The sequence below is a fragment of the Dermacentor silvarum genome, chromosome 6 (genome assembly GCF_013339745.2).
Source record: "Dermacentor silvarum isolate Dsil-2018 chromosome 6, BIME_Dsil_1.4, whole genome shotgun sequence".
Classification (NCBI taxonomy): domain Eukaryota; kingdom Metazoa; phylum Arthropoda; class Arachnida; order Ixodida; family Ixodidae; genus Dermacentor; species Dermacentor silvarum.
In genome coordinates this window covers 6508379-6536302 of record NC_051159.1, presented here as the reverse complement: position 1 = coordinate 6536302, position 27924 = coordinate 6508379, and the positions used below count along the sequence as shown (strand labels likewise).

The 27924-nt window shown below is 49.3% G+C and overlaps 1 protein-coding gene across 1 annotated transcript; it reads right to left on the bottom strand.

Moving 5' to 3' along the window:
• Positions 1-2982: 2982 nt before the first annotated feature.
• LOC119456278 (uncharacterized) lies at positions 2983-4271 on the bottom strand. Its single transcript, XM_049668672.1, has one exon. It carries the CDS (start codon positions 3932-3934, stop codon positions 3029-3031), a length of 906 nt encoding a protein of 301 aa, XP_049524629.1. The 5' UTR covers positions 3935-4271; the 3' UTR covers positions 2983-3028.
• Between the last annotated feature and the right edge of the window lie 23653 nt (positions 4272-27924).

Genomic DNA, 27924 nt, shown 5'->3' with positions numbered 1-27924 from the left:
ATTGGCAGCTCGGCTGTAGGTGCAGGGTCTGGCTGGTTCGAAGAGCCGGGGGCAGCTGTTCCGGGCGTGGGCGATTCAGGTAGCGGAAGCTGCTGATTTGCAGACTCTTTCGTGCCTGGAACCCCGAGAGGTGGCACGGCGACTGGCCCACTAGACATCGGAGCAGACGGATGAGCTGTGTCTTCCGAGGCTGTAGGAGCAGTTTGTACTGGCGGAAAGCTTGAGGAACCCGAGCTTGCGTAGCGGGCTCTGATGTGGTCCACATGCGTAAATCGCACAGCCTGCGACACTTTCACCAGATAGGTAACGGGACTAACAACTTGCGTCACGACACCATCGTCCCACGACACGCTTTCACCTCGCACAGTTTTGACCCACACAGCGTCCCCCACAGAAAAACATCGAGGAACCCCACGCGACAAATCATGGGTTTCTTTCATGCGCTGTTGCTGCTCCCGCATGGAACGCGTAAAATCTGGTTTAAGCAAAGAGAGCTTCACCCGTGGCTGTCTTTTCAAAAACAATTCTGCCGGGGTCTGGCCAGTGGTACTGTGTGGAGTATTCCGATAACTCATAAGATAGCTGTCCAAACACTCCAGGAAGGAATGCTTCTTGTGGCTAAGTCCGTCATGTAAGACCTGCTTCAACAGAGCTTGTTTGGTTGTCTGCACTAAACGCTCGGCCGCTCCGTTAGAAGCGGCATGATACGGCGGCGTCTTAACATGCCTTACACCATTCACACTCAAGAACGTTGAGAACTCTTCCGAAATGAATTGCGGTCCATTATCACTCACCAGTACCTCGGGTAGACCGTAAGCTGCAAACACACAACGTAACTTTTCAATGGTTTTGTTAGCAGTAGTGGATGACACAGGCCAGACCTCGATCCATTTCGAGAACACGCCTGGGAGCCCTTTACAGCATAGTCCACGTGCACGCGTTGCCAGGGTCTTGTGGGATAATTCCATGGCTGCAAGGGAACAGGTGAAGCCGCGTTCTGAACGGCCTGACACACCCGACACTGTCGAACGTAGCTCTCAATCGAAAGGTCGAGACCCGGCCACCAAACAAAGCTTCTTGCGAGCGCTTTCATGCGGCTAGCTCCCGGGTGGTCTTCATGCAATTGATGCAAAACCATTAGCCGAAGCTTATCAGGTATGATCACCCGTGATCCCCATGTTATGCATTCTTGCTCTACTGATAGCTCATCGCGACGTGAATAAAATGGTCTCAACTCTTCGGAGCACTGCGAAGGCCAGCCATTTAGAATGAAGTGTGTCACGCGAGATAAGGTGGGATCACGTCTGGTAGCTTTAGCCACGTCATCAGATTTTAGTGGCATGCTGTCAAAAAGCAAGACACTCGGGAGGCTCGTCGGCCGCTACAATAGGCCGTGGTAGCCTGGACAGAGCATCAGCCACTTCAACGTTTCTTCCTTTTCGATATTTTAGTTTATACCTATATGCTGCCAACGTCATTGCCCATCTTTGCATTCGAGCTGCCCCAAGGGTAGGCACAGATTTGTCTTGGCCTAATATTCCGAGCAGTGGCTGATGGTCTATGTAAAGAGTGAACTCTCTTCCATACAAGTAGCGGTGAAATTTTTTTAGCCCAAACATCAGTGCTAATGCTTCCCGCTCACCCTGAGCATAGTTCTTCTCAGCTGATGTAAGTGTTCTAGACGCAAACGCCACTGGCCTCTCTTGTCCCTCTGCAGTCTCATGAAAAAGAACAGCACCCAAACCATAGGGCGAAGCATCACATGACAGCGCAATTGGTTTCGCTACGTCGTAAAAGGTGAGCACAGTACTCTTCACAAGCAACTGCTTCGTAGCAGCAAAAGCTTCGCTACACTCCCGTGTGCACGACCACTTTTCGCCCTTGCGCAACAGACGATACAATGGTTCTGCCACGCAGGCAATGTTGCTTAAAAACTTTGCGTAAAAGTTTAACATGCCTAGATAAGCCTTTAGCTCTGTTTGACAAGTGGGCTCTGGCGCTTCCGTGACCGCTTTTATCTTTTCTTCCGTGGGATAGATACCATCAGCGCACACAGTGTGACCTAGATAAGTCACGGTGTCCTGAAAAAAAACGACACTTTTCTTCTTTCAGAGTCACGTTGTAATCATTAAGCCGCCGCAGAACTAGTTCCAACGTCTTTTGGCAGTCGGTGAAGTTTTTCCGGACACAATGACGTCATCTATGTAGCAACCTACGTGCGGTATGCCCTTGAGCACCTCATCCATGAATGACTGAAAAATGGCTGGCGCGCTGGCTACACCAAACGGTAACCGCTGGAACTCGAAAAGTCCCATGTGCGTGTTAATGGTTAGCAGTGGTCGGGACTCGGTAGCGAGCGGAATCTGCTGATACGCGGCTGAAAGATCCAGCACACAAAACACCTTGCCACCCGCTATTGCAGAGTACAAGTCTTCCGGACGAGGCAATGGGTAGTGGTCGGTCTTTAGCGCGGGATTTATTGTTACATTGTAGTCCCCGCACAATCTCAGTGAGCCATCTTTTTTCTGAATCACAACCACTGGCGTTGCCCAATCGCTTTGCATCACGCGGCGTATAACTCCGCTTTTTTTTTTTTTTTTTTGCAGCCTTTCCAGCTCCTTTTCTACGTTATCTCGTAGCGCATATGGAACGTTTCTGGCCTTGCCAAAGACTGGCGTACAGTTCTGTTTAAGAACTATCCTTGCTTGGTAGTTCTTTACTACTCCGGGTTGCTTAGAAAACACCCCTGGGAACTTTTGTTTCACTGCTTCCACCTTGCTAGCGTCGCTTACATTTACGGACAACACACTTTTCCAGTCAAGCCCTAGCATCTCGAGCCAATTTCGCCCCATCAGCAGTGGAAGCTGTTTGCCGTGATCTTTGACAATGATAACTGGCAGTCGTAAAGACTGCTTTCCTGTCGTAACGATAACGTTGCATTGCCCCTTCACTGGAATGGGTTCCCCCAGTGTATGTTCTTAGGATGACTCGTGATGGCTCGCACTTGACATGAGGAAATGCGTTCAGCTTAACACTCAGGAATTGGGGTTACAGCAGCTCCCGTGTCAATCTGCATGCAGATGTCTTTCCCTTCTACGTTTACTTGCACTTCGTATCCAGAACGAACGGTGTTAATAACATGGTACACATCTAATTCAGAGTCACTATCAGAGCAGTCCACCACGTTCGCAGTTTTTAGTTCTCTGCACTTGCTGGGACACATCTTCTGTAAATGGCCGATTTGTGAACAGCTGTGACACTGGACATTCTTATACCAGCAAACACTAGCGGCATGCGCCTTGCCACATCTTTCGCAGATTCGCTTGACGTCCTTGAATTTCCGAAGCTTCAATTTCTTTTCAGTTCCCTGAACTCTTATCGCCATGGCATGCAGCGTCGCTTCCTTGCCTTCTGCATGCAGTAACGCTGTTTGTCGCGCAGCCTGCTCCCGGTCCAAGGCTATCTTGCACGCCTTTTCAAAGGTTAAACTGTCTTCAGCAAACAAGGCGAGTTGCGTTTCTTCGCGTCTTATGCCTGCGACTAATCTGTCTCGCAGTGCGTCTTGCAGGAACAGACCGAAATCGCACTTCCTTGCTAAATGCTTTAAGGCCACTATGAAATCCTCGACGCTTTCTTGTTCCTCTTGTGCTCGCTTGTTAAATTTGCAGCGCTCGGCGATCACAGAACAGCTTGGGCTATAGTGCTTCGTCAACAGCACTGTCACCTCTTCGAAGGATTTGTCCCCAGGAACGGCGGGTACTACCAAACTTTTGAGCCCCTCGTACGTTCGTGGTCCTATCACGCTCAGAAATACGGACAGCTTCTTTTCCTCTTTGATATCGTTTGCAGTGACGAAATGCTCAAAGCGTTCTAAATAGGATTCAAAATTCTGCTCCTTCTCGTCGTACTCGTCTAGCTTCCCCAGTCGCGCCATTTCCAGTGCAGTGACGGTATACTTATCGGTTCGCTCTCCCGATGACTGCGTTGACTCGTTGCTGTGGTACCGACGATTTCAACCGTTCCGGGCCAGGGCTGCCGCCGCCTTCCTTTCCGTGGCTGTCGACCGCCGACTGTCTACGATACTGCTTCAGCACTGAGCTAGTGGAAGCGGGCACATCCCACCCTCGTCGCCAGTGCGATAGAGCGAACAGGCAGCATTCCAACAAGCAAAAGGATGACCGTTTATTTCACAGTGCACTTATATAGACACGGATCACCTGATCCATAACACAAGGAATGCGCGCACTGGGTGCGCACTGATATGCGACGTCACGCTATAACAGGTATAGTTGTCTACTTATATACTATCGCAATCGATGCTTCGCCTTTCGGGCGAAACTGCGACATTTCTTTGCTTGGTTGCTTTGGTCTTTCTTGCGTAAATAAAAGTTCTCGAAGTAAAACAAAAAAACACTGTATATACAAGCAAATCTACCAGAACAAATGCAATGAAATCATAAATTGTGATTCAGTTTTATATCTGCGCAACTCGCAGAGATCTCGTGGAGAGACGGAACAACATAGCAAGCATAGGGTTTACTATGCAAGTTGCGGATTTATGGACACGCAGTTAGCGTTTCTAAACAATTACAGTCGATTTCAATAACGCGAAACTTCCAATAGAAACTCCAAAAGAAACCGATTGCTATCTATAAATAGCACATTTCGATTGAAAGCATAAATAAAAATTTTACAACATTTAGTTGGCTTATTATGCGGCTACAAACACGAAATTTAATAGAAAAAACAAAGCGTCAGTAGCCCTTTCAGCAACCGAATAGTTTCTTAGCATTTCCTTAGCATGTGAGTGTTAAATGCGATGTGCTTGATGCTGATGAAGTCGACGAGTTCGGTCGAACTTGTCGTCAGGTAAAAGCAACATTAATCCTTGAAAGCATCATTAAAGCCTTTGACGCTCTGATTTTTTCCTACGCGTTTTTCCTGTGTACCTTGTCATTTCATGTTTACGTTATTGCCATAGCGCAGTTAATAGATCTAGGATTTTAATAGATAACTACGTTTCAGGATCATATTTTCTTCTCCCAAAATTTGGGAGAAGAAAAGCAGAGCAGCACTGAGAACAGAGACACGACAGCACATGCCTTTTGTGTTGATTTGTCCCCATTCTGTGGCGCTGCCTAAATCAGCAATGAATTTATACCACTTTGCCCGTCTATTTGCCTTTTTGCCTGCATACAGAAGCGGCAAGTTACAAATCTCCAGCCACATATCCGCTATCGCTTTTCTCGCAAACCCTGCGCCCACGTGGCTTTCAGAAAAGCAAGTCATTGGCCACTCCACACGCACATTAATTTATGTGTGTGGATGAAACTTGCCACTTGGTCTCTTCTGTTTCGAGGAAGTGGTGTTAAGAAGGTGTCGCGCACGTAGTGCCGTGGCACCATGTGCAGCCTGTCTATGGCCTCCGGGCCAGTAGTCGGCGTTCGGCGCGACTTGCCTCTTCCACCCTCGCTCAGCTGCTGACGCATACTTATCGTACCACTTGTAGTGCGCATGACTGCGCGTGCCAAGTGGTGGGCACAGAAAGTTTCGCCTTAAAAAAGGACGACTACCAGCGTGCAGCCAGTAGGAGCTACATGGCCCGAATGAGCCGACCAGAAGCTTTCAACGCCGTCTGGCCCACTGGTCGGTTGCCACACTCGTCACAATGATACGAGCGTGGATTCGGATCACCTCTGCAGAACGCTTCCGGTCACTTAACAATTTATTGTATTTCTAACGTCACCTCAGAGTTTCGTTGTTCGCACTTGTGGCAATACCTGGTGATGGCTTGAGAGCCGCACCTCCGCGTTACTCGTACAGGTGCGTAAAACAGTCCTGCAACAAAGAGCGTCGGTCTCATTGCCAAGAATAGTTACAATTTGTATGACTAACGCTATGGCACTAATAACCAGACCTGCCGATTAGGTCCTATGACGTAGCACCCTTGTGTAGTATATCAGTTTCAGCTGCACCCTTACACCCTTACACGCCGCCAGTGGCGCCAGTGTTGTCACCTGTATATATACATGCCTCTGAATAAACAGGGGGTCTTGTTCCATTGCGGCCGTGACTGTGTTTGTGGTTCTTCTGCGGCTTCCGCCGAAACACAACACCTTGCAGGAATGAATCGATGCTTGCATCTTTTTTAGAATAATCCAGACAGGTTTGCTTCGACGTAGCAATAAATGCTACACAATAATAATCACTGTGTGCCCATAGCGCTGTTTAATATCAATATCGCACCGGTTGCCAAGGCCAAGTCTGCTTCCACCTAACAATGAAGTGTGGCATTTTTACTCTAAAGCCGTCAAGAAATGTGCATGGCTTGTTGAGTTCCACACATCAAGAAACCGGCGCGTCAGTTTGCTCGCTTGGCGATGAAATCCCTGTAAACTCTGGGTAATATATCTAACACGTTCATGTAGAAGCACAACCCCCTTTGATACAATCCTTCTATCCCCCAGCCACGAATATGTTCTTGCGTCATGTTCCAGAAAAAAAAGGAACGCGAACACTATCTGTATAATTTACTACATTCTACGTTCTACATTCTACTGCATATCTTGTACCTGCCTTGTTGCAGCCGGCTTTCTTTTCTCTTTTCTTACAGATACCACATCTTGAAACATATATCTCAGTCGGACTTTACCGAAACATATAGTAGCTTTGGGCACAATTTTGCCAAGACAATTTGCAGACTGTGTTTATTGAAGTCGATCGATATTTGTGTGCGTGTGTGCGTGCTTGCGTGCGCGCGTGTATGCACTTCAGATTGTGCTTAGTACAAGGTACTAAATTAATACACGGTTTCATCATACCACCAAAATATACAATAAAGCATCTCGAAGCCTCTTGTGCGCATCGCTAGGAAAACAGACGTGAAGTGTCCGCTGTCTCATGAACGAGCTAGTTGTTGGTCTTTGTATCCTACAATTTGTGTGGGCCAATAGTTCTTGGAAAAAAAAGAAAAAGTAAAGTCTCAAGCTCTGGAAAGTGCTTGAGCTTGGGATCGGCAAATATTTGATAATGAACAAACATACTTTTGCACCTGAACTCGTTTCTGCACCTTCTCCCTAGTGGTTTTCGTACTAATATTTTATCATTTCTTTCCAGCCGCGTAATTGTGAAAACAAAGGTGGCACGACAATGTTTTCCAAAAATCGCTTTCCAAGGTCCCGCCAAAGAAATGTTGCATGTGTGGCCATACAGATATTTCGTATTCGTTATGCATTCAAATATAGCGCATTTCATTAAGACGGAATAAATTGTTACCAGAACAGTGTGGCTTAACCAATCATTAAATACGAAGCGGCGAATCTGCCACGCCTTTCGTCCAAATAGAACATCATGCTACAGGGAGGGACCACGTCCACTAGGCACTATGTTTTTTCCGTGACATGTGCTCTTCACGCGCGCGGTCACTTCTTCACTCCAGCCGCCTTTACTGAGTGCGGAGCGGTGAATATTTTCAGATGATTTTCAAAGCTTGCATTGATTCCTTCACGTATCCAACTGTATATCATAATCGATCAACCTCAACATCATTATTTTTGTGCTTAGAGGCTAATTCCTAGCACGCCTAGACGTGGGGTACAATATTTTCCTTAACCTTTTCCCCATGTTTTATCTACACATATCTCAGTTTTATTGCAGACGGAGAGCAGTATATCATGTTCCTGTATATTTTCGTATCTATTTCTGCAATCCATGCGGCATGAATTTTTTGTGCACACTCTCTTCGGCTTCCCCATCATCCTTGCATATTTTATTGTCTTGCATTTTCTGTAATGTACCTTCTCGAAGCCTTCAAACCTTCCTTCCAATCCGACTTTTTGTATTCTTATAGAAGCCACATAGGCTACCCAAAATCTCTGTGGGATCAACTAACCTTATAATGTCATTCAGTGAAATCAAAGAATATGACGCACATTGTTCTTCGTGAGCTCAAAGCAACGTTCCCAGCAGACCCTGTTCCAAAAGGTCGGGTGGCCATGCAACCAAATGTCTCTTTAATTCGAACAGTCGTCCGGCAGGAGTTCGAAAACATTTCTTTCCTAAGCTGTTAAAATAGCTTGGGTCCACCCAAGCTATGGAAGGCAATCATGAGACACTTTCAGTGCCTAGATCAACGAGCCCTACTGTCCCTCACTGTTCCCGAAACCCCACTGACTGGCGAATGGGTGGATCGATATGTTTCACTTGTTCTCGCGTTGGTACTGTATACGGCACACATGCGCGACCTTCATATAGACCACACTCAGGCGTACGTTTCGTATGCTGAAATCTAAGTGTCAGAACATTGTTTATAAATAATGCTTTGCAGGCTTAAGACAAATATCTCCTCGCAATCGAAACTAATTCAAACTCATTCTACGTACAGAAAATTGGAGCATTGTCTTGCCCTTCTTTATTCCGTTTCGCAGCAGCTGAAAAAAAAGAAGATTGTTGTTAAGATGAGGGAGGTAAGTCCTAAACCTAGCTAAAACTACGATGGCGACTGAGATGTATAGGGGTCACGGCAATGCCGAGGTACACCGGTAGATGTGATTTCGTTAATCGTAAGAAACTGAAAATCAGGCAATCAGGCAATCAGGCTTAGGCACAGCGAAGCTTACTGGCTGCTACTGCTAGGTATGAACTTGGTTGCTGCTAGGTCTTAACTTGGTTTAACTCAACTACACATGTTTGAGCGATCATTTTCGGAGGTACCATCCCTTTCGCGACATTTCGCGTGACTAGCGCTGGACGCGTGGGCGCCTACGAGCGACAGCGTTCCTGGCATGCCACAAACGCAGGCAGACTAACCAGAGTTGGCACAGTGCCAAGAACGCTGCTGCCTGCCGACGCCGAACGCGTTGGAGGCTAGCCGCTCGATATCAATCGGCCAGCTTCACTGTGTCTTGAGCTTTGCGCGGCCTAGTGCAAGCTATCGCCTTTTTTAGATGCGAAGCAGCTTATGGCGGGGGCCTTGTCCGTCCCTCCTTCCGTCCCGCGGCGTCCCACAACCCCACAGCGCATGCGCGTCCCCTCCCCCCCTTTCTCCTCTCCTACGCTCCCCCCTTTCTCACCTTTAGGAATCCTCTACTCTAAGGAGCGGCGCCCGCGTCCCACACCCACACACGCATGCGCATCCCCTCCCCCTATCTCGCCTCTCCTATGCTCCCCCCTTTCTCTCCTCTAAGAATCGTCTACTCTATATACACAACGGCGCGCACCACAGGTGGTGCGATAGCTGCATACTCCGCTGGGGGCGCCACGGTAGTTCCGCGGTATGAAAATAACGGAGCGCGCGCGCCTCATTCTCTCTCCTGTGCAGCGCCTCGATGAGCGCTCGGGCCGCTGCCGCGAAACGTTAGCGGCGACGTGGCGCTCCCGAACTTCGGGCTCGCGAAGCCGAAAGGAAACGTGAACGGCGGCAAGCGGACCCTGAACTCCAGGATCGGGAAGCCGAATCGAAACGTCAACGTCGAGCAGTGGATCCCGAGGCGGCGCAGCAACGCGAAGCCGGATCGAAACGTCAACCATCTCCCGCTCAAGCTAACCATCTCCCCGCTGTTTCGCATCCACACATGGTTCCCTTTAGCGGGAGATGGAGTCTTTTTTTTTTCCTGGCTCAGCGCGCCGCGGAGAGAAGAGAGCCAGGGGTCGGGAAGGCAAAGAGCTGGCGAGGAGACCGCGTGCGCATGCGGTCTCCTCCTCCGCTTTATCCGGGTTGCTATGGCTGCCAAGGCTACGCACCACAAATTACGACTGGCTTAAACAGCTTCGCTGTTAGAAATTAGACAGTTTTAGTTTAGCGTTAGCGTAATAGCGGGGTTACGGGAAATAGCATTACCGTTCCGCAAACGAACTTTGCAGAAAGAGAGCTTTAGTATAGCGTGATAGCGTAGTTTACGTGCGGGACGCTATTCCATTACGCTTAGAATTTCGCATACATAGGGCACCTAAGTCTATGTGTGTGTGCGTCCGGAAAGTGCGATAAGCAGCGCAATGGAAGCCAGGAGCACCGTTGTATTTTTACTTCACATGTCCGTCGATTTCCAACGAAACAGACAAGCAGTACAAGCTGTCTATCATAGCCTCCGAAATCATTTCATCGCAGAGGCCATATGCCGTCGTCGCGCCTATCTCCCGACTTTATCGACAGGTGGCGCTCACATCTCGGAGAAAATTTCTTTCGTTAGGCTTAGGCGCGTTCGAAACAAGTGATCTCGAAAACTCCGCTAAATTATCCATAAAACATATTGTCGATCCCGCCTGAAGGTAAACGAAAGCCATTTACGCAGTCATTACCTACAAAGATGTGAATTATTCAACAGCAACTCCAAATTCAGTTCGAAGCGGGCGGCCGGGACCGCCGCCATGTTTTACGTACACTACGTAAACACGCTAACACGGTAACGTTAACTCTGAGAAATAGCATGCGCACGGTAAATCGGTATGGGTCGTTTAGCGTTCTGCGCATGCGCATTTCGATCCTGCTATTCCGGTACGCCCGCTATTCCGGTAACCGCGCTAAACTAAAACTATCTATTGAGAATGATGGACCGATATTATTTTCACGTTAAGATGCCAAAATCTACAAATGACCGTTCAAAACATTGTGAATGAGTTAAGCGCAATTGGAATTCACAGAGCCAGAAGATTTCTAAGCTGGAACTATATATAGGGCTTGAATAGTCAACAACTCTGTGCTGCACTCAGGCAACATTATATTTTGGCTGCCGTTCAGACGCTGGAAGGTTCTAGTAGTCGATTGCCTGCCCACGGCCGCTGGATAAATTTTTTTTTTATCCAGCGGCCGTGGCCTGCCCCACCGCGTGCATGTCCGCTTGGCGCTGTTTCAAAAGCGTTCCTTCACTGAAATTCGTCATGCGTTCCTACGACTGCGTTCCACTGTGTTTATATTCACAGTTCGGGTCGTAATATATAGCAACATGCAATACGATTCATACGGCGTTCAATGAACTGATTTCGCCTGTGAGCTCGGCCGTTGCTTTGTCGTGTATGCCGTTCGCTCGTATTCCACAGTTTTGCAAGAGTTAGGCACACCATCCTCGATTTACCATACACTACGTATATCAGTTATTGCTGTTTGACTGCACCAAAATTGTAAAGTACAGCAATGTAATTTATGGTGACGCAATTCTTACCATTCGAGTGTCCCGAATCGCAGCCTCTTCATAAGCAGCAATTTGAGCAGTAATCTGTCTAATTGATGAATTGACGTTAATTAACTTTAGAAAAACAAAAATCTGTTTTATTGCGCAAGAATTGGAAGCAAGGAAGGCGACCGGACAGAGTACGACAGGAGAAATACGGCCTGTCCTGTCGCCTTCTTTCTTCCTTCCACGTTTCGTGCACTAAAAATGATATTTCCTTGGCTGAAGTAGTGCTTCACCAATCAGCCCTCGCAGACGCTTTTTGACGGTAATTAAATACACAATTATTGATCTTAAGAGGCAAGAGCAAATGAAACTTTCGAGCCTGTCCTAGAAATTATTCTGCCAAGCGAAGAAACGGTTTTAAACAAGTCCCTGACGGAGTTGCGCAAACAAATATTTCACATTCAGAGGATATCTGAAACTCACGCGGAAAAAAAAAGCTACACGCGTCTGTGCGCTTACTCGGCTGCACTGGGGCCGATTGTCGCGGCGCTAAAGACTGATACATCGACAACGGGGTTTTATAGATTTTTTTGGAAGACGAGGGCAATGCCGCGCAAGACGAACTCTGCTGCGAAGATGGCTACAAGATGGCGCCAGAGTAGTGCGCGTCGTCTGCATGAAAACAAAGCACTGCATCAGCGGAGGTCTGTCTGCGGCCACTGCTGTGAACCGTGCCCACGCATCACCCACGCACTGGCTTTCGCGGTCTCCAGATTAGTGAAGGCAGTCGCGCCACACTTCGCTCAATTTGCAACATGCCGCACGAGACGGATTGTCCGCACCAGCCAATATATTGCCACGAGACAGTGAAGGGGCTGCTACTGTCGGTCGGAAGAAGACGACGGCGACGAAGTAGCCAGAGGCGCGCGACAGCGTTGCATCCGTCGCCGCTGCTTGTCCAAACCTTGTATATAGTCATCATCGTGATCAGCCTATATTTATGTCCACTACAGTACGAAGGCCTCTCACTGCGATCTCCAATTACCCCTGTCTTGCGCTAGCGTTTTCCAACTTGCGCCTGCGAATTTCCTAACTTCATCATCCCACCTGGTTTTCTGCCGTCCTCGACTGCGCTTCCCTTCTCTTGGTATCCATACTGTAGCCCTAATGGTCCACCGCTTATCCATCCTACGCATTACATGGCCTGCCCAGCTCCATTTCTTCCGCTTAATGTCAACTAGAATATCGTCTATCCCCGTTTGTTCTCTGATACCCACCGCTCTCTTCCTGTCTCTTAACGTTACTCCTAAGATTTTTCGTTCCATCGCTCTTTGTGCGGTCCTTAACTTGTTCTCGAGCTTCTTTCTTAACCTCCAAGTTTCTGCCCCATATGTTAGCACCGGTAGAATGCAATGATTGTACACTTTTGTTTTCAACGACAGTGGTAAGCTCCCGGTCAGGATTTGGCAATGCCTGCCGTATGCACTCCAACCCAATTTTATTCTTCTGTAAATTTATTTCTCATGATCAGGGTCCCCTGTGAGAAATTGACCTAGATAAACGTATTCCTTTACAGACTCTAGACGCTGACTGGCGAAACTGAATTCTCGTTCCCTTGCTAGGCTATTGAACATTATCTTTGTCTTCTGCATATTCATCTTCAACCCAATTCTTACACTTTCTCGATTAAGATCCTGAATCATTTGTTGTAATTCGTCTCCATTGTTGCTGAATAGGACAATGTCATCTGCAAACCAAAGGTTGCTGAGATATTCGCCGTCGATCCTCACTCCTAAGCCTTCCCAGTCTAAGAGCTTGAATACTTCTTCTAAGCATGCAGTGAATAGCATTGGAGAGATTGTGTCTCCTTGCCTGACCCCTTTCTTGATAGGTAACTTTCTACTTTTCTTGTGGAGAACCAATGTCGCTGTGGAATCCTTGTAGATATTTGCGAAGATATTAACGTACGCCGCCTGTACTCCTTGATTGCGCAATGCCTCTATGGCTGCTGGTATCTCTACTGAATCAAATGCCTTTTCATAATCTATGAAAGCCATATAGAGAGGTTTATTGCACTCTGCAGATTTCTCGATTACCTGATTGATGACATGGATAGGATCCATCGTAGAATATTCCTTCCTGAAGCCAGCCTGTTCTCTGGGTTGGCTGAAGTGAAGTGTTGCCCTGATTCTATTGGAAATTCTCTTGGTGAATATCTTATACAATACTGAAAGCAAGCTAATGGGTCTGTAATTCTTCAATTCTTTAAAGTCTCCCTTCTTATGGATAAGTATAATGTTGGCGTTCTTCCAGCTCTCTGGTACACTTGAAGTTGTGAGGCATTGCGTATAAAGGGCCGCAAGCTTTTCAAGTATAATATCTCCTCCATCTTTGATTAAATCTACAGTTATTTCATCTTCTCCAGCCGCTTTTCCCCTAGTCATGTCTTTCAAGGCCCTTCTAACTCCATCGCTAGTTATAGAAGGAGCTTCTGTATCCGGTTCATCACTATTTCGAATGAAAGTAGCTTGACTGTTTTGGGAACTGTACAGGTCAGTATAGAATTCTTCCGCTGCTTTTACTATGTCATCGAAATTGCTGATGATATTGTTACGGGGAGAATATATATATATATATATATATATAATGGATATATTTACAGGGTAAGGCGCACAACGCTGCAGTAATCGTTCAGGGGAGCGCGTGCACACCAGAAAACGACCCGTCGTCGTCTTCCAAGCACCCACCACAGGATCGCCGCTCGTGACATTACCCGCCGGCGGCAGAAGCACCGTCCCGGTGCAATTAGGGCCCGGGCCGAGAGTGGTACGGTTTAAGACGCGAGACATGGACTATGTCACTCGCGACTGTTGCAGAGGCCGACGTATGATTTAGCGGAGCGATTTCATAGGTCACATTAGTGACTTTGCGTACGACGCGGTAAGGGCCAGCATAACGGGAGAGGAGTTTTTCGCATAGGCCAACGCGACGTGACGGGAACCACAGCAAGACGAGCGATCCTGGAGGGAAGTTCACCTCCCGGTGTCGGTGGTCATAGAGACATTTTTGATTGACCTGTGAAGCCGACAAGCGATCGCGGGCAACCTGACGGTCGATGTCAGCACGGGCAAGAGCATCACGAGCATAGGCAGAGGATGTGTCTGCGTGAGCATGAAGTATGGTGTCCATAGGCAATGGTGGGTCGTAGCCAAACAGTAGATAAAAAGGTGAATAGCCAGCTGTGCCGTGACAAGAAGAGTTGTAGGTGAAGGTCACAAAAGGCAACTTAATGTCCCAGTCTCGGGGGTCCTCAGACACGTACATAGCAAGCATATCTGTGAGAGTACGGTTGAGGCGTTCAGTAAGGCCGTTTGTCTGTGGATGGTACGCAGTGGTGAACTTGTGATTGTTTTTGCAAGAACGAAGAATGTCGTCGACTAGTTTAGACAGGAAGCAGCGGCCGCGATGCGTGAATAACTGACAAGGAGCACCGTGGCGCAGGATGACGGCGTGAAGAAGGAAATCGGCTACATCAGTAGCACAGCTGGTGGGAAGGGGAAGTGCTCACCAGCGTACCGCGTTGCGTAGTCAGTAGCGACTGCAACCCATCTATTGCCAGTGGTTGACATGGGAAAAGGCCCTAGAAGATCGAGTCTCACCCGGAAAAATGTTTCATCAGGGATGTCGAGGGGCTGAAGGCTGCCAGCAGGCAGTAGGGCAGGAGTCTTGCGTCGCTGGCAGAGGTCACAAGCCGCAACGTACTGTCGCACAGAACGGTAGAGACCAGGCCAAAAGAAGCGCCTACGGATGCGATCATACGTGCGTGACAGGCCTAGGTGTCCGGCCGTCGGTGCATCGTGAAGCTGGCGCAAAACAGTAGAGCGAAGATGCGCGGGGACAACAAGCAAGAGCTCAGCGCCGTCAGGCCGGGCGTTGAGCGGTGTAAGGTGTCATTGTGGAGCACAAACATCCGTAGGGAAGGGTCAGGGTGTGCTGAGTTGAGGCCGTTTATAATAGGCCGCAAAGATGAGTCGCGGCGCTGTTCGTCAGCTATGTGGACGAAGTCTGTAATGGCCAGAACAAAGGTGTCAGGTTCATCTTCCAGTGTATCAGGGGGATCGACCGGGTATCGTGACAAGCTGTCAGCGTCTTGGTGAAGCCGTCCAGATTTGAAGAAAACAGAAAATGAGTACTCTTGCAAGCGGAGTGCCCAACGGCCAAGGCGACCAGTGGGATCCTTGAGCGAGAAAAGGCAGCAAAGCGCATGGTGGTCTGTAATAACTGAAAAGTGCCTGCCATACAGGTACGGACGGAATTTTGCGATGGCCCAGACGAGTGCTAAGCACTCGCGTTCTGTGATAGAGTAATTTTGCTCCGATGGCGACAGAAGGCGGCTTGCATAGGCGACCACGCGGTGGAGGCCGTGCTGCTGTTGTGCAAGGACGGCGCCTATACCGTGGCCACTGGCGTCGGTACGAACGTCCGTGCTGGCTGACGGGTCGAAATGTGCTAGAACAGGTGGGTTCGTTAGGATGGCAACGAGCGATGAAAAGGCGTCCGCTTGGTCACGACCCCAAGTGAAAACGACGTCCTTCTTGAGTAGGCCAGTTAGAGGGCGGGCCACTTCCGCGAAGTTCTGGACAAAACGACGGAAGTACGAACACAGGCCAAGAAAACTGCGGACATCCTTGGCCGACCGTGGAGTAGGGAACTGATTAACCGCGCGGACTTTGTCAGGGTCTGGCTGCACGCCTGCAGCGTCAACAAGGTGGCCGAGTACGCAGATTGTACGGTGCCGAAAGCGACATTTCGACGAGTTAGGCTGAAGACGAGCACGGCGAAAAACATCCAAGGACGGTGGACAGGCGAGTCAGATGGTTTTCAAACGTAGTCAAAAAAACGATAACATCGTCCAGGTAGCAAAGGCATATGTACCAATTGATGCCTCGAAGAAGAGAGTCCATTATGCGCTCGATAGTAGCAGGGGCGTTACATAGGCCAAAAGGCATCACTTTAAATTGATAGAGGCCATCAGGAGTCACGAAGGCGGTCTTCTCGCGGTCTTGGTCGTCCACAGCGATTTGCCAGTATCCTGAGCGCAGGTCGATGGAAGAGAAATATCTGGCGCCGTGCAAGCAGTCCAGTGCGTCATCAATATATACGCGGGAGAGGATACACATCCTTCTTGGTAATCTGGTTGAGGTGGCGGTAGTCTACACAGAATCTCCAGCTATTGCCCTTCTTTTTCACAAGTACGACGGGAGAGGCCCAAGGACTGCATGAGGGTTCAATTATGCCTTTGCCCAGCATTTTCTCCACTTCCTGTTGGATGACAGCACGCTCCGGAGCTGACACACGATAAGGCCGTCAGTGAATAGGACTCGCATCGCCGGTATGAATGCGATGGGTGACGACGGAAGTCTGGCCCAAAGGACGGTCGCCAAAGTCAAAGATATCCTGGTAGGAAACCAGCACGCGGCGAAGGGCAGCGGACTGTGCCGGAGCGAGGTCTCCAGATATCATGCGGGCGAAGTGGTCGCAGGACGAACCTGACTGCGATGACGGCGGCAAAAATCCGGTGGAGGTTCTGTGGTCAGGGCAGAAACCGTGTGGCCGGCCAATGGGGTCAGATGTGCGAGTGATATGCCGCGAGGAAAAACTTGCGTCGAGTAGCCAAAATTGAGGATGAGAAAGGTGGTGCCGTTGTTTCTAACTGTCACCACCGTATAGGGTAGCGCGACGTTGCGTGTCATGGCGACCTCAGGAATAGGGCAGGCAACGTAGTCGCCGTCGGGTAGGGGCGGAAAGGCTGAAAGCTGGACGTATATTGCGGCTTGCGGAGGCAGTCGAAGAAACTCGACGGAGCGTAGGCGGGGTGGGACGGCATCGACGTTGTCGGGGCACGAAGGAAGTTCTAGGCCGGAGAAGGCCCGCGGAGCAGTCGATAAGGGCAGCGTGTGTGGACAGAAAGTCGATTCCCAAGATGAGGTCATGGGGGCACTGTTCTAGAACAGCAAAAAGAACAGATGTGTGGCGACCAGAAATAGTGATGCGTGCAGTGCACATTCCAAGTACGGCAGGTGTACTCCCGTCGGCTACTCGGACGGTAGGTGAAGTCGTTGGCGTCAGGACTTTCTGGAGGCGGCGCCGGAGGCTCGAGCTCATTACAGAAATTTGTGCGCCGGTATCAACAAGAGCGGTAACTGCCACACCATCAACCAGAACTTCAAGAAAGTTGCATCGGGTATAAGGGACAATCAGAGGATTTTCAGGCCGGGTCGTAAATGCAGCGTCACCTTCGGGGGCTGCACTGGCTAGTTTTCCGAGAGGCGGCCAAAGGGAGACCGAGAGCGGCGAGGTTGGGGCGAGCGGGACTGACGGCGCTGGGGCGATGTTGAGCGGCTGATCCGGTTTTCCCTAGGAGGACGTTCAGCACTTGAGGCCTCAGGACGGAACGATGGGGCATATGGTGCACGGTCCGGGCGATTGTAAGTGTTTGGTCGATAGGACGTGGGCCAGCGGCTGCGGCAATGGCGGGCGATGTGTCCAATCCTAGAGCATGTGAAGCAGATGGGCCGGTGATCAGGTGTGCGCCAATCGGCTGGATTTCGATAACGTGACCTGAAGGTCGGTTCGGTCTTGTCGTCGTGTTCGACGACAGGGGCGACCGGGTTGGTAGCAGTATGACCGTTATCAAAGGTGGGTAAAATGCCCATATTCGCGACCTCTTGGCGAACAACGGCCTTAATATGCGAAATCGGAGCCAGGTTGTTGCTTTGCATACCGTCATGAGGGGTAACGAGTGCCATGGCCTCGAGTTCTCGACGGACGATAATGGTGACGTTTTCTGGAGCTTGCGCTTGCCGAAGCGTGGCTAAACCTTCGCAGGAGGACGTGGCAGCCGTATTAGGAAGTCGGTCGAAGCGGTGAGTGATACGTTGACTTTTGGCCAGCTGAAAACGACGACATTCAGCGATGACCGACTCCACCAGTTGGGCAGTTCTTACACAGTAGCAGATAAGAATGCGTCATCGGCTATGTCTTTCAGTACGTGGCCCACTTTGTCCACTTCAGGCATGTCCTTGTCGACCTTGTTGCACATACACAACACGTCCTGAATATACGAGATGTACGGCTCCGTGGACGTCTGAGCACGAATTGCGAGCTCCTGCTTGGCCGCTAGTTGTCGCGCGATAGGTCTCCCAAATAGATCGCGTAATTTCTGCTTACAGACATCCCAACTCGTCAGAGCGGTCTCATGCGTCTCGAACCAGAGTAGCGCAGTGCCCCGCAAATAGAAGATGAGATTCGCCAGCATTATGGTCGGGTCTCACTTGTTAGTGCGGCTGAAGCGCTCATACATTGCCAGCCATGCATCGACGTCCACGCCGTTTGTGCAGTTGAATGTCCTGGGATCACGAGGGTGCAAGAGAATGACCGGTGACGGGTCTTGCTCACACTGGGTCGCTTGGTCGGTCATTGTGGTGGCAGCAACGCACCGTCCGCTGCGAAGATCCAGTTCCCGGTGTTGTAGCGAGCGTACCCCGCACGTCCACCAAAGATGTTACGGGGAGAATATATATACAATGGATATATTTACACGGTAAGGCGCACAACGCTGCAGCAATCGTTCAGGGGAGCGCGTGCACACCAGAAAACCACCCGTCATTGTCGTCATCGTCCAAGCACTGACCACAGGATCGCCGCTCGTGACAATATTACCATGCTTATCTTTCACTGCATCCATCTTGCCTTGTCCTATGCCAAGCTTTCTTCTTACTGATTTCATGCTGTGTCCATATTTTACGGCTTCCTCAATCTTTCCCACGTTATAATTTCGTATATCCCTTACTTTCTTCTTGTTGATCAGTTTTGACAGTTCAGCGAATTCTATCTGATCTCTTGAGTTCGAAACTTTCATGTTTTGTCGATTCTTTGTTAGGTCCTTTGTTTCTTGGGAGAGCTTCCCTACTGGTTGCCTTGGTGCCTTACCTCCCACTTCAACTGCTGCTTCTGAGGTCAGCCTAGTTACGGTTTCGTTCATTACCTCTATGTTATCTTCATCTTGTTCTAAAGTTGCATATTTGTTTGCGAGCACCAGCCTGAATTGGTCTGCTTTCACCCTTACTGCGTCTAGGTTCGCCTGTTTCCTCTTGACTAATTTCACTCTTTCTCTCTTCAAATTGAGAGAAATCCTAGACCTCACTAACCTATGGTCACTGCACTTTACCTTACCTAACACTTCTACATTCTGCACTATGCTCGGATCGGCAGAGAGTATGAAATCTATTTCATTCCTTGTTTCTCCATTAGGGCTTTTCCAGGTCCACTTCCTGTTGCTGCGCTTCCTGAAGAATGTATTCATTATTCGGAGCCTATTCCTTTCCGCGAATTCTACCAACATCTCTCCTCTTTCATTCCTAGAATCGATGCCGTAGTTTCCAATTGCTTGCTCGCTAACCTGCCTTTTCCCCACTTTTGCATGGAAGTCGCCCATGACTACAGTATACGGAGTTTGCACCATTCTCAGTGCAAATTCAACATCTTCATAAAACTGTTCTATTTCTTAATCATCGTGACTCGAAGTTGGGGCGTAGGCTTGTACTACCTTCATTTTGTACCTCCTATTCAGCTTTATTACGACGACTGCTACCCTCTTACTAATGCTGTAGAATTCGTCAATGTTGCCCGCTATGTTGTTATGGTCTAGAAATCCTACCCCGGATTCTCTCTTATCTGGAACGACCACATCCTAGCAGAGGATGTGGCCGTTAGTCAGCACTGTGTAAGCCTCACCAGTTCTTCTAACCTCACTAAGGCCAATAATATCCCAGGCAATGCCTGATAATTCCTCAAATAGTCCTGCTAAGCTAGCCTCACTCGAGAGGGTACGCGTGTTGAACGTTGCCAGGTTCAGTTTCCATTGGCGGCCTGTCCGGACCCGGAGATTCTTATAGCACCCTCTGCCACATCGCAGGTCTGACCGCCGCCTTGGTCAGGTGCTCCGCAGCCACTGGGGACTGAGGGCCATGGGTTAATTGTCGGAGTCATGAGGGAGGTAGTGGCCGAATACTGCACCAGGGAGGCCAATTCCTGTTCTGGTGAGGGAGTGACTTTGATGAAGCTTAGTGGGCCTGCCTAGTTTGGTTACACCTGAACTATTATAGCCCCACTAGCTCTCGGCAATATTTTTTGCTGGTGTCAGGCACCACTCCATGCCTGAAAATGTAGTGGACTGGAGCAGGATTCAAACTTACGACCTTCAGATTTGAAGGCGGGTGTTCTACCTCTGCTTCACGCCACCACTTGTATATAGTAATACTTCCTAAATAAAAAGTAAACCTGCCAACGTGCCGGCTCCGTCAACCAAGCACGGAACTTCGAAGCGGTCGCCGTCTTGTTTGCTCCGCGATGACCAGCGATGACCAGTGCAGCAGCCACCCGCTTCTGTGATTCTTTTGCACCTACAAGACCCGGGAACCTTTTCTGGCACAGATGGCTTGTATGTCGAAAACTGGGTCGACATGTACGAACGCGTCAGCAACCACAACAGGCGGCACCCCACGGTTATGTACGCCAACGCGATATTCTATCTGAAAGAAACGGCACGCGTGTGGTACCGGACGCATGAAGAAGATTTCACAAGTTGGGACGCTTGCAAGGCGAAGCTGCGTGAGTTGTTCGGCAGATGATGTGGCCGACAGCAGGCCGCTAAAAAGGAGTTGGGATCTCGTGTACAGGCGAGCACTGAATCGTAAATTTCGTACATACAGGACGTACTGGGCCTTTGTCGAAAAGTTGACGCAAAAATGGCCGAAGATGACAAGATATCGCATATTTTGAAACGGAATAGCCGACAACGCGTTTAATCTACTTGTGTGTAAGTACTGTACGACGGTCGACGCCATAGTTAAGGAATGCCAGCGCTTTGAACAAGCGAAGAGCCGCGTCACCCTCCAGTTCCTTCGGCTACCTAACACCGCCGCCACATCATCATGCGAAGACGCACCGGCGCCTGTACAGGCTACAGCGTCAGAAGCTGTAACGCGCATTTTCCGCTGCGAACTCGAAGCACTAGCTCCTACGGCCGTTCTTCCAGACGTTCAGTCAGCCAACTTGCCCATCGTGTAGGCTCATACAAGCTGTCGTCCGCCAGGAGTTCGCGAACATTGGATTATCATCGGCCGTCTGTTCCATCCGTACATCCGAACGTACCCCTGCAAATGTCACGCAGAACCAGGTCTACCCTTCGCGCTACAGAAACCCGCCTGACTGGAGGACGGCAGACGACCGACCCATATGTTTCAACTGCCCCTCTGTCACAGCCGCAGTAGCTGGTCGTCGCCTTCAAACTGGAGCACTAGATATCGGCTTCGTCCTGGAGGCAACATTCGACGGTTTTCCCCTCGCTCTGATCCACATGCTTCCAATGCCACCGTTCCGCACTCCAGGTTTAGCCGCTCACCGTCCCCACAAGGCTGTCGGTCTCGATCGCCGCGACCATACCGGTCATCGTCCCCTGCACGGCCTGCTACCTACGCTTCGGAAAACTAAGCCGTGCAGCTCCCGGAGGTGACGCTGCATCAGTGACCCGATATACAAATCCTCTGTTGACTGTACCTACGCGCCGAAACCTTCTGGACATTCAAGTGGACGACGCCACCGTTAGGGCCCTCATAGACACCGGAGCGCAGATTTGAATAATGAGCGCTGCTCTCCGTACTCAGCTCCGCAAAGTGATTACGCCCGCAATTCAGAGAACAATTCACGATGCAATTTAATACATCGCGCCTGATCAGAGGTAAGCACAATCAAACAATCTTAGTGCCGCATGCTAGAACAAACGCATATAGTTCTTCTTTCCTACCCAAAACAATTCGCGAATGGAACGCCCTTCCGCAAAGTGTGGTCAATTCAACCATTCCCGATTCCTTCTTATCTGCAGTACAGACGTACTTGTAATGTCATGCGCTCATCGTTTCTTTTTTGCTAGTGTTGGATATTCTGATGTCTCTTTTATTACGCCTTTCATATTGGCAGCAAATGTGATGGCGTCATCGTATTGCTTTGTACGGTGTATTAGAATATGTTTGCCTTGCCTATTGGGCTGTCTTTCCTTTTCTTTTTTTTCTTTTTTCTCTTTTTTTTTTTTGCTTGTTCCCTTGAGGAAAAATGGGTTGATCCCTCTTATATAGGAGTCGGTATAGAACACGAAAGTGAAACGTGTCTTCACAGAAGTAGTGTAATGTTTATTGCACATTGATATATAATGTCTATTGGTGTTTTGTGGCTAAAGCGCCCTTAGGCGTTGATGCACCCACGCTGACGCCTGGTGGCACGTCTCCTCCATCACGACTACCAACGTCGATGACCATGAGCAACCGTCGTGCATATGGAAGCTGCACTACGCTGCACACGCTAGCACAACGCGAAAGACGAAGCACGTAACTGACACACTAATACAACGCGCAAGACAAAGCACGTAACTGAATCGTCACCGAGTCAAATCAGCGCGTACAGCGCGTCGTAATTGCAGCCTCCGCGATAAACTTCAGAAACATTTTCAGAGCTAATTGCGGAGGCCACGCTCCGCTGTGCTGAGTACGGTGAACGCCACCTGGCGTTGGTAGTGCTTCTTGATGCCAGCGTCCCTTCGAATGCTGGCATCGAGGCGTCGTAGTGCTGAGACCACCGAAGCATTCACTGTCGGTGCGCGTTAGTGTCATAATGCAGTACTTCTCTTTTCTGCTCGTAGGCGGCGGCACCGCCCCGAGCAAGAGCGCGGGTACACGGAGGAGTGTTAGATATATAAGGCGCGTCTGTGTAGCTCTCTGCAAATGCGTTTGTGGCGCAATGGGTTAAACGCTCGGCAATCTATCGTCGCGGACCGAGAGGTCGTGGGTTCGATTTCCAAATTTTGCATGTTTGTGGAACTTTTTCTTCTGGTTTCTTTCTTCGTATTATGTTCGTGTACATTGTAAGCTGACGTATTTCCGTGACGGAAATACGTCATTGAAGTCTTGGTGGACCCCGGCATAAAACACTTTCGTGTTAAAAGAGTTTGAAATCACGATGTTTGTACCACTCCTGCCTGGGCTTCCAAATGGAAGCCGGCAGTATTGTGAAATAAATAAATAAAACAGTACGGGTCGCTGATGGCAGCTCGTCTGCCGTTCTTGGATTGTGCACTGCCCGAGTGTGCATTGCTGGCCATTAGACCATTGGTTTGTTTGCCGTGCTTGCACAGTGTCCTCACGACGTGATCCTCGGCCTAGACTTTCTCTCGATGCACTCAGCCTTTATCGACTGCTGCACAGGTGTCCTTCAACTGGAACTCCTTTTTGACGCCCACGCACTATCGGACACTCCAAGCCGCTTATGTTCTGTCGAGTTCTTCCACCTGCCACCGCAAGCCTCCACGTACGTCCCATTAAGTCCCTCTCCTCCTGCGTGCCATGGTGAATGCGTTTTTTCCCCGATTCTCGACGTGGTCCTGATGCACTCTGTCATCCTCCCGCACACTATGGTTACCGTACGCGACAACAAAACCTGCCTGCCTCTTTTGAACTTTGGCCTTTCTACCCTCGTGCTACCAGCCGGTATCGCGCTTGCCAACGTGTCGTCGTTGCAGGAATGCGCGATTTCTGTGTTAGCCGTCGACGGCCTTCGAACTGTTTCCGGCTCTCTCACAGCCACCTCGTCGCTATGTGCCAATTTCGAAAAAAAATGATGATATCGGCCGCCCTCCAGCATACGCAAACAGAAGATCTTCGCCGGGTCTTGCTGTCGTATTCCGATATATTTGATCTCGAAAATCGCCCTTTAGGCCAGACAACAGTTGTTCAGCACTCCATCCACACCGGTGATGCTCAACCGGTTCACCGGCGCCCTTATCGCGCTTCTGCTGCGGAACGCGCCATAATTCAAAAGGAAGTCGATAAAATGCTGGCCAAGAACATCATCGAACCGTCCTCGAGTCCTTGGGCCGCTCCTGTTGTGATGGTCAAGAAAAAGGACAACACCTGGCGATTTTGCGTTGATTATTCAACAAGATCACGAAAAAGCACGTCTATCCCTTGCCCCGTATCGACGACGCACTCGACTGTCTTCACGGCGCCCAATATTTCTCGTCTATTGACCTTCGCTCAGGTTATTGGCAGATTTCTGTTCACCCACTGAACCGCGAAAAAAACGAATTCGTAGCTCCCGACGGCCTCTATCACTTTAAAGTGATGCCTTTCGGTCTTTGCAATGCGCCGGCCACATTCGAGTGCAGGATGGATTCGCTTCTTCGTGGCTTGAAATGGTCAACCTGCTAGTGCTACCTTGAAGATGTCATTGTTCTTTCGCCAACATTTGACAGCCATCTTCAGTGCCTCTCCGCCATTCTCAAGGTATTCCGCAATGCCGGTCTCCAACTCATCGCCTCAAAATGCCGTTTCAGGCGCCGTAAAATAACCATACTTGGCCATCTCGTCAATGCGACAGGTGTCCAGCCCGATCCTGAAAAAATTCGCGCCGTGAAGCATTTTCCTGAACCTTGTTCGGCTAAAGACGTACGCAGTTTTATAGGATTGTGCTACTATTTCCGACGTTTTATTCGTAATTTCGCCAACATTGCCCGTCCCCTTACGGCACTCCTCAAAAAAGACGTTGCTTTTACATGGGGCTCACACCAAGCTGCTGCCTTTTCGGCGCTTATCGATGCCCCCACGACTTCCCCTATTTTAGCGCATTTTGATCCGACTGCACCAACGGAACTTCGCGCAGATGCCATCGGCCATGAAATCGGTGCCATCCTCGCTCAGCATCAGAGCGGCCACGACTGTGTTATTGCGTACGCTAGCCGCCGCCTGTCCGCACCGGAGAAGAATTACTCCACCACGGAACGAGAGTGTCTTGCTCTTGTCTGGGCTGTCGCCAAATTTCGTCCCTACCTGTATGGCCGCACCTTTACCGTCCTAACTGATCATCATGCTTTCTGTTGGCTTTCTTCGCTCAAAGACTCTACAGGCCGCCTTGGTCGTTGGGCTCTGCGCCTCCAAGACTACTCGTTTTCAGTGGTGCACAAGTCCGGTCAACTTTATCAAGATGCCGACTGTCTATCACGGCATCCCGTGGATTCCCCTGACGTCACCGAGCAAAACACCGACGCCTGCGTCTTGTCTATCTCGGACCTCGTTAATATACGGGACGAACAGCGCCGCGACTCAGCTTTACGGTCTATCATCGACCGTCTCAACTCCGCCATACCCGAACCTTCACTCCACTTGTTCTTCCTTGAGGACGGCATCTTATACCGCCATAATATGTATTCTGAGGGCCTTGAACGCCTCCCTGTGGTGCCTGCCCATCTGCACTCAGCTGTCCTTCGGGAGCTTCACGATGAGCCCACTGCTGGTCACCTTGGTGTCACCCGCACTTATGATCGCGTCAGGCGCCGTTTCTTCTGGCCTGGTCTCTATCGCTCCCTCCAACGATATGCCAGCGCCGCAAGAGGCCAGCTATGTTACCTGCCGGCCTGCTTCATCCTATAGACATTCCCGCCGAACCGTTCTTTCGTGTTGGGCTCGACCTTCTTGGCCCCTTTCCGACATCGACATCAGGCAACAAGTGGGTCGCCGTCGCGACCGACTACGCGACGAGATACATCATTACCCGTGCCCTCCCAACCAGCTGCGCTACGGATACCGCCGGCTTTCTCCTTCATGACGTCATCCTGCACCATGTTGCTGCTCGACAGCTTCTGACCGATCAAGGCCAATACTTTTTGTCTCGCGTCATCGATGACATTCTTCGTTCCTGCTCTACCCACCACAAGCTCACAGCTGCTTATCACCCGTAAACGAATGGACTCACAGAGCACCTGAACCGAACTCTGACCGATATGCTTTTTATGTACGTCTCCGCCAATCACCGCGATTGGGACGCTACTTTGCCGTAGGTTACTTTTGCCTACAACTCGTCACGACATGATACCACTGGCTACTCCCCGTTTTATCTCCTGTATGGACGGGAACCTTCCTCTGCCTCTCGATACTTTACTTCCTGTCAGCTCAACCACCACGTACGTTCGCGACGCCATAGCGCGGGCCGACACAGCTCGCCAGATCGCTCGTGAACGGCTCACAGTGTCTCAGGCGTCCCAGAAAGCCCTGTATGATAGTCGCCACAGAGACGTTTCTCACTCCCCATTTACGCTTTTAAACACACTGGATGTTCACTGTGAAATAATTTTTTATTCACGTAATTCCCTTTCTTTCCTTGTTTTCATTCTATTTCTGTTTTATTGTCCAATTGTTCAGGTACATTTTCTTGGTCTATGTTTAAATAAGTATACGCACTGCTCAAGCGAACCATTTCCGTCATGTATGTTACTTGTGTTGCAAATCACGCGAGCTAATATGTGTTGAGTGTGTATTTATCAGTTTTGCAACTGCGCAAAATCAACACGGACAAAAGCAAGAAAAACACAACAGGGCGCTGTTACTTGTTACACGCACAGTTCTTCCCTTTGTCCGTGTTGCTTTTGCGCTGTTGCAAAACGTATGATAAATCCTAACTAACTCGCCCGCCTTGCATTCGTGCTTCAGCTTGAATTAGTATGTTGTAGTTGCAGATATATATATATATATATATATATATATATATATAGTTTCTCAGTTTTAGTCAACTATGTACGCTCAATATGCCCAACTGTTATTCCCTCGATGGAGAGTGGCAGTCTTGTAAACAAAGCAAAACCGCCTAGCCTGTACCACAGGTAAAACACTTAAAACGTTCGCGTTACAAACTCTTAACCCTGCTGCGGTATATTTTTTCTTGCTGTTTTGATGTCGTCTTTCCTGTGGTATTCGATTCTTGAATTAATTTTATTAAAAGCTGTGAAATTCTTTCATGATAGTCATCTAGAGCGGTAATAATATAAAATTCAAATGAGCTGCAAATGAACGGCCTGGGCTTCTATTTGGCATACTAGGTTGGAGGTAATGCGATCAGCGGCCACAACATACCCGTACTTATGATGCGAGCATTTAGAGGTGACAGCTCTTATGAAGAAAAATGAAACAGACTTTTATTGTCAGTTTAGAAAACCCGAGTGCGCTATATTCAATCATAGTGACCAACTCACCTTAAAGTCTCGATTTCGCTGTAGAATTGAAGGGAAACCGAAGTGTCACGATAGAAATGCTTACAGCAGAAGCAAAAGACATTATCAACAATTGCGAACCGGTACTACACTACTCGCTTACCATTGTTAAATCAGCCACAAAGAAAACAGCTGCCCTAGTATACGACACATTCTTTCTATCTAGAGTCATCTTTTTTAATGAAGAACCTGTAGCGTTCAGTCACCTGAGACATCAGCGCGTGTCTTCTGGAGTGTTTTTCGGAAGAACTACGCCCTAAAAAGTGCCTGTGAGCAACCGTATAGCTCATATTATACGTCAGAAGTGGTCTAAGCAAGCGGCTGTTATCGTGAAAAAAAATGGCATGCCGTTTTCGTGGCCTCCGTATCAGACGATGTCAGCATATTTTAGTAGCACACTAGAACGGCCGTAGCACCTTCTGGCCAGCGCTGGTTCCCAATGGCACTGAGCAGACATAGCACGCATAAGTAGAATATCAAGCCATATCGAGCATGGCATGTCATGTTGCCAGACGAAGAAGCAAATATCCTCTAAATCCAGCTTCTCAGACGTGCTCCACTCGGATGGCTTGTAACGGCCGAGCAAAGTATCCAATCTGGTTGAAGATATCTGCATGAGTTCAGCAGTCTCGCCAGAATGGACGCGCCCGCCCCGTGGTGCAC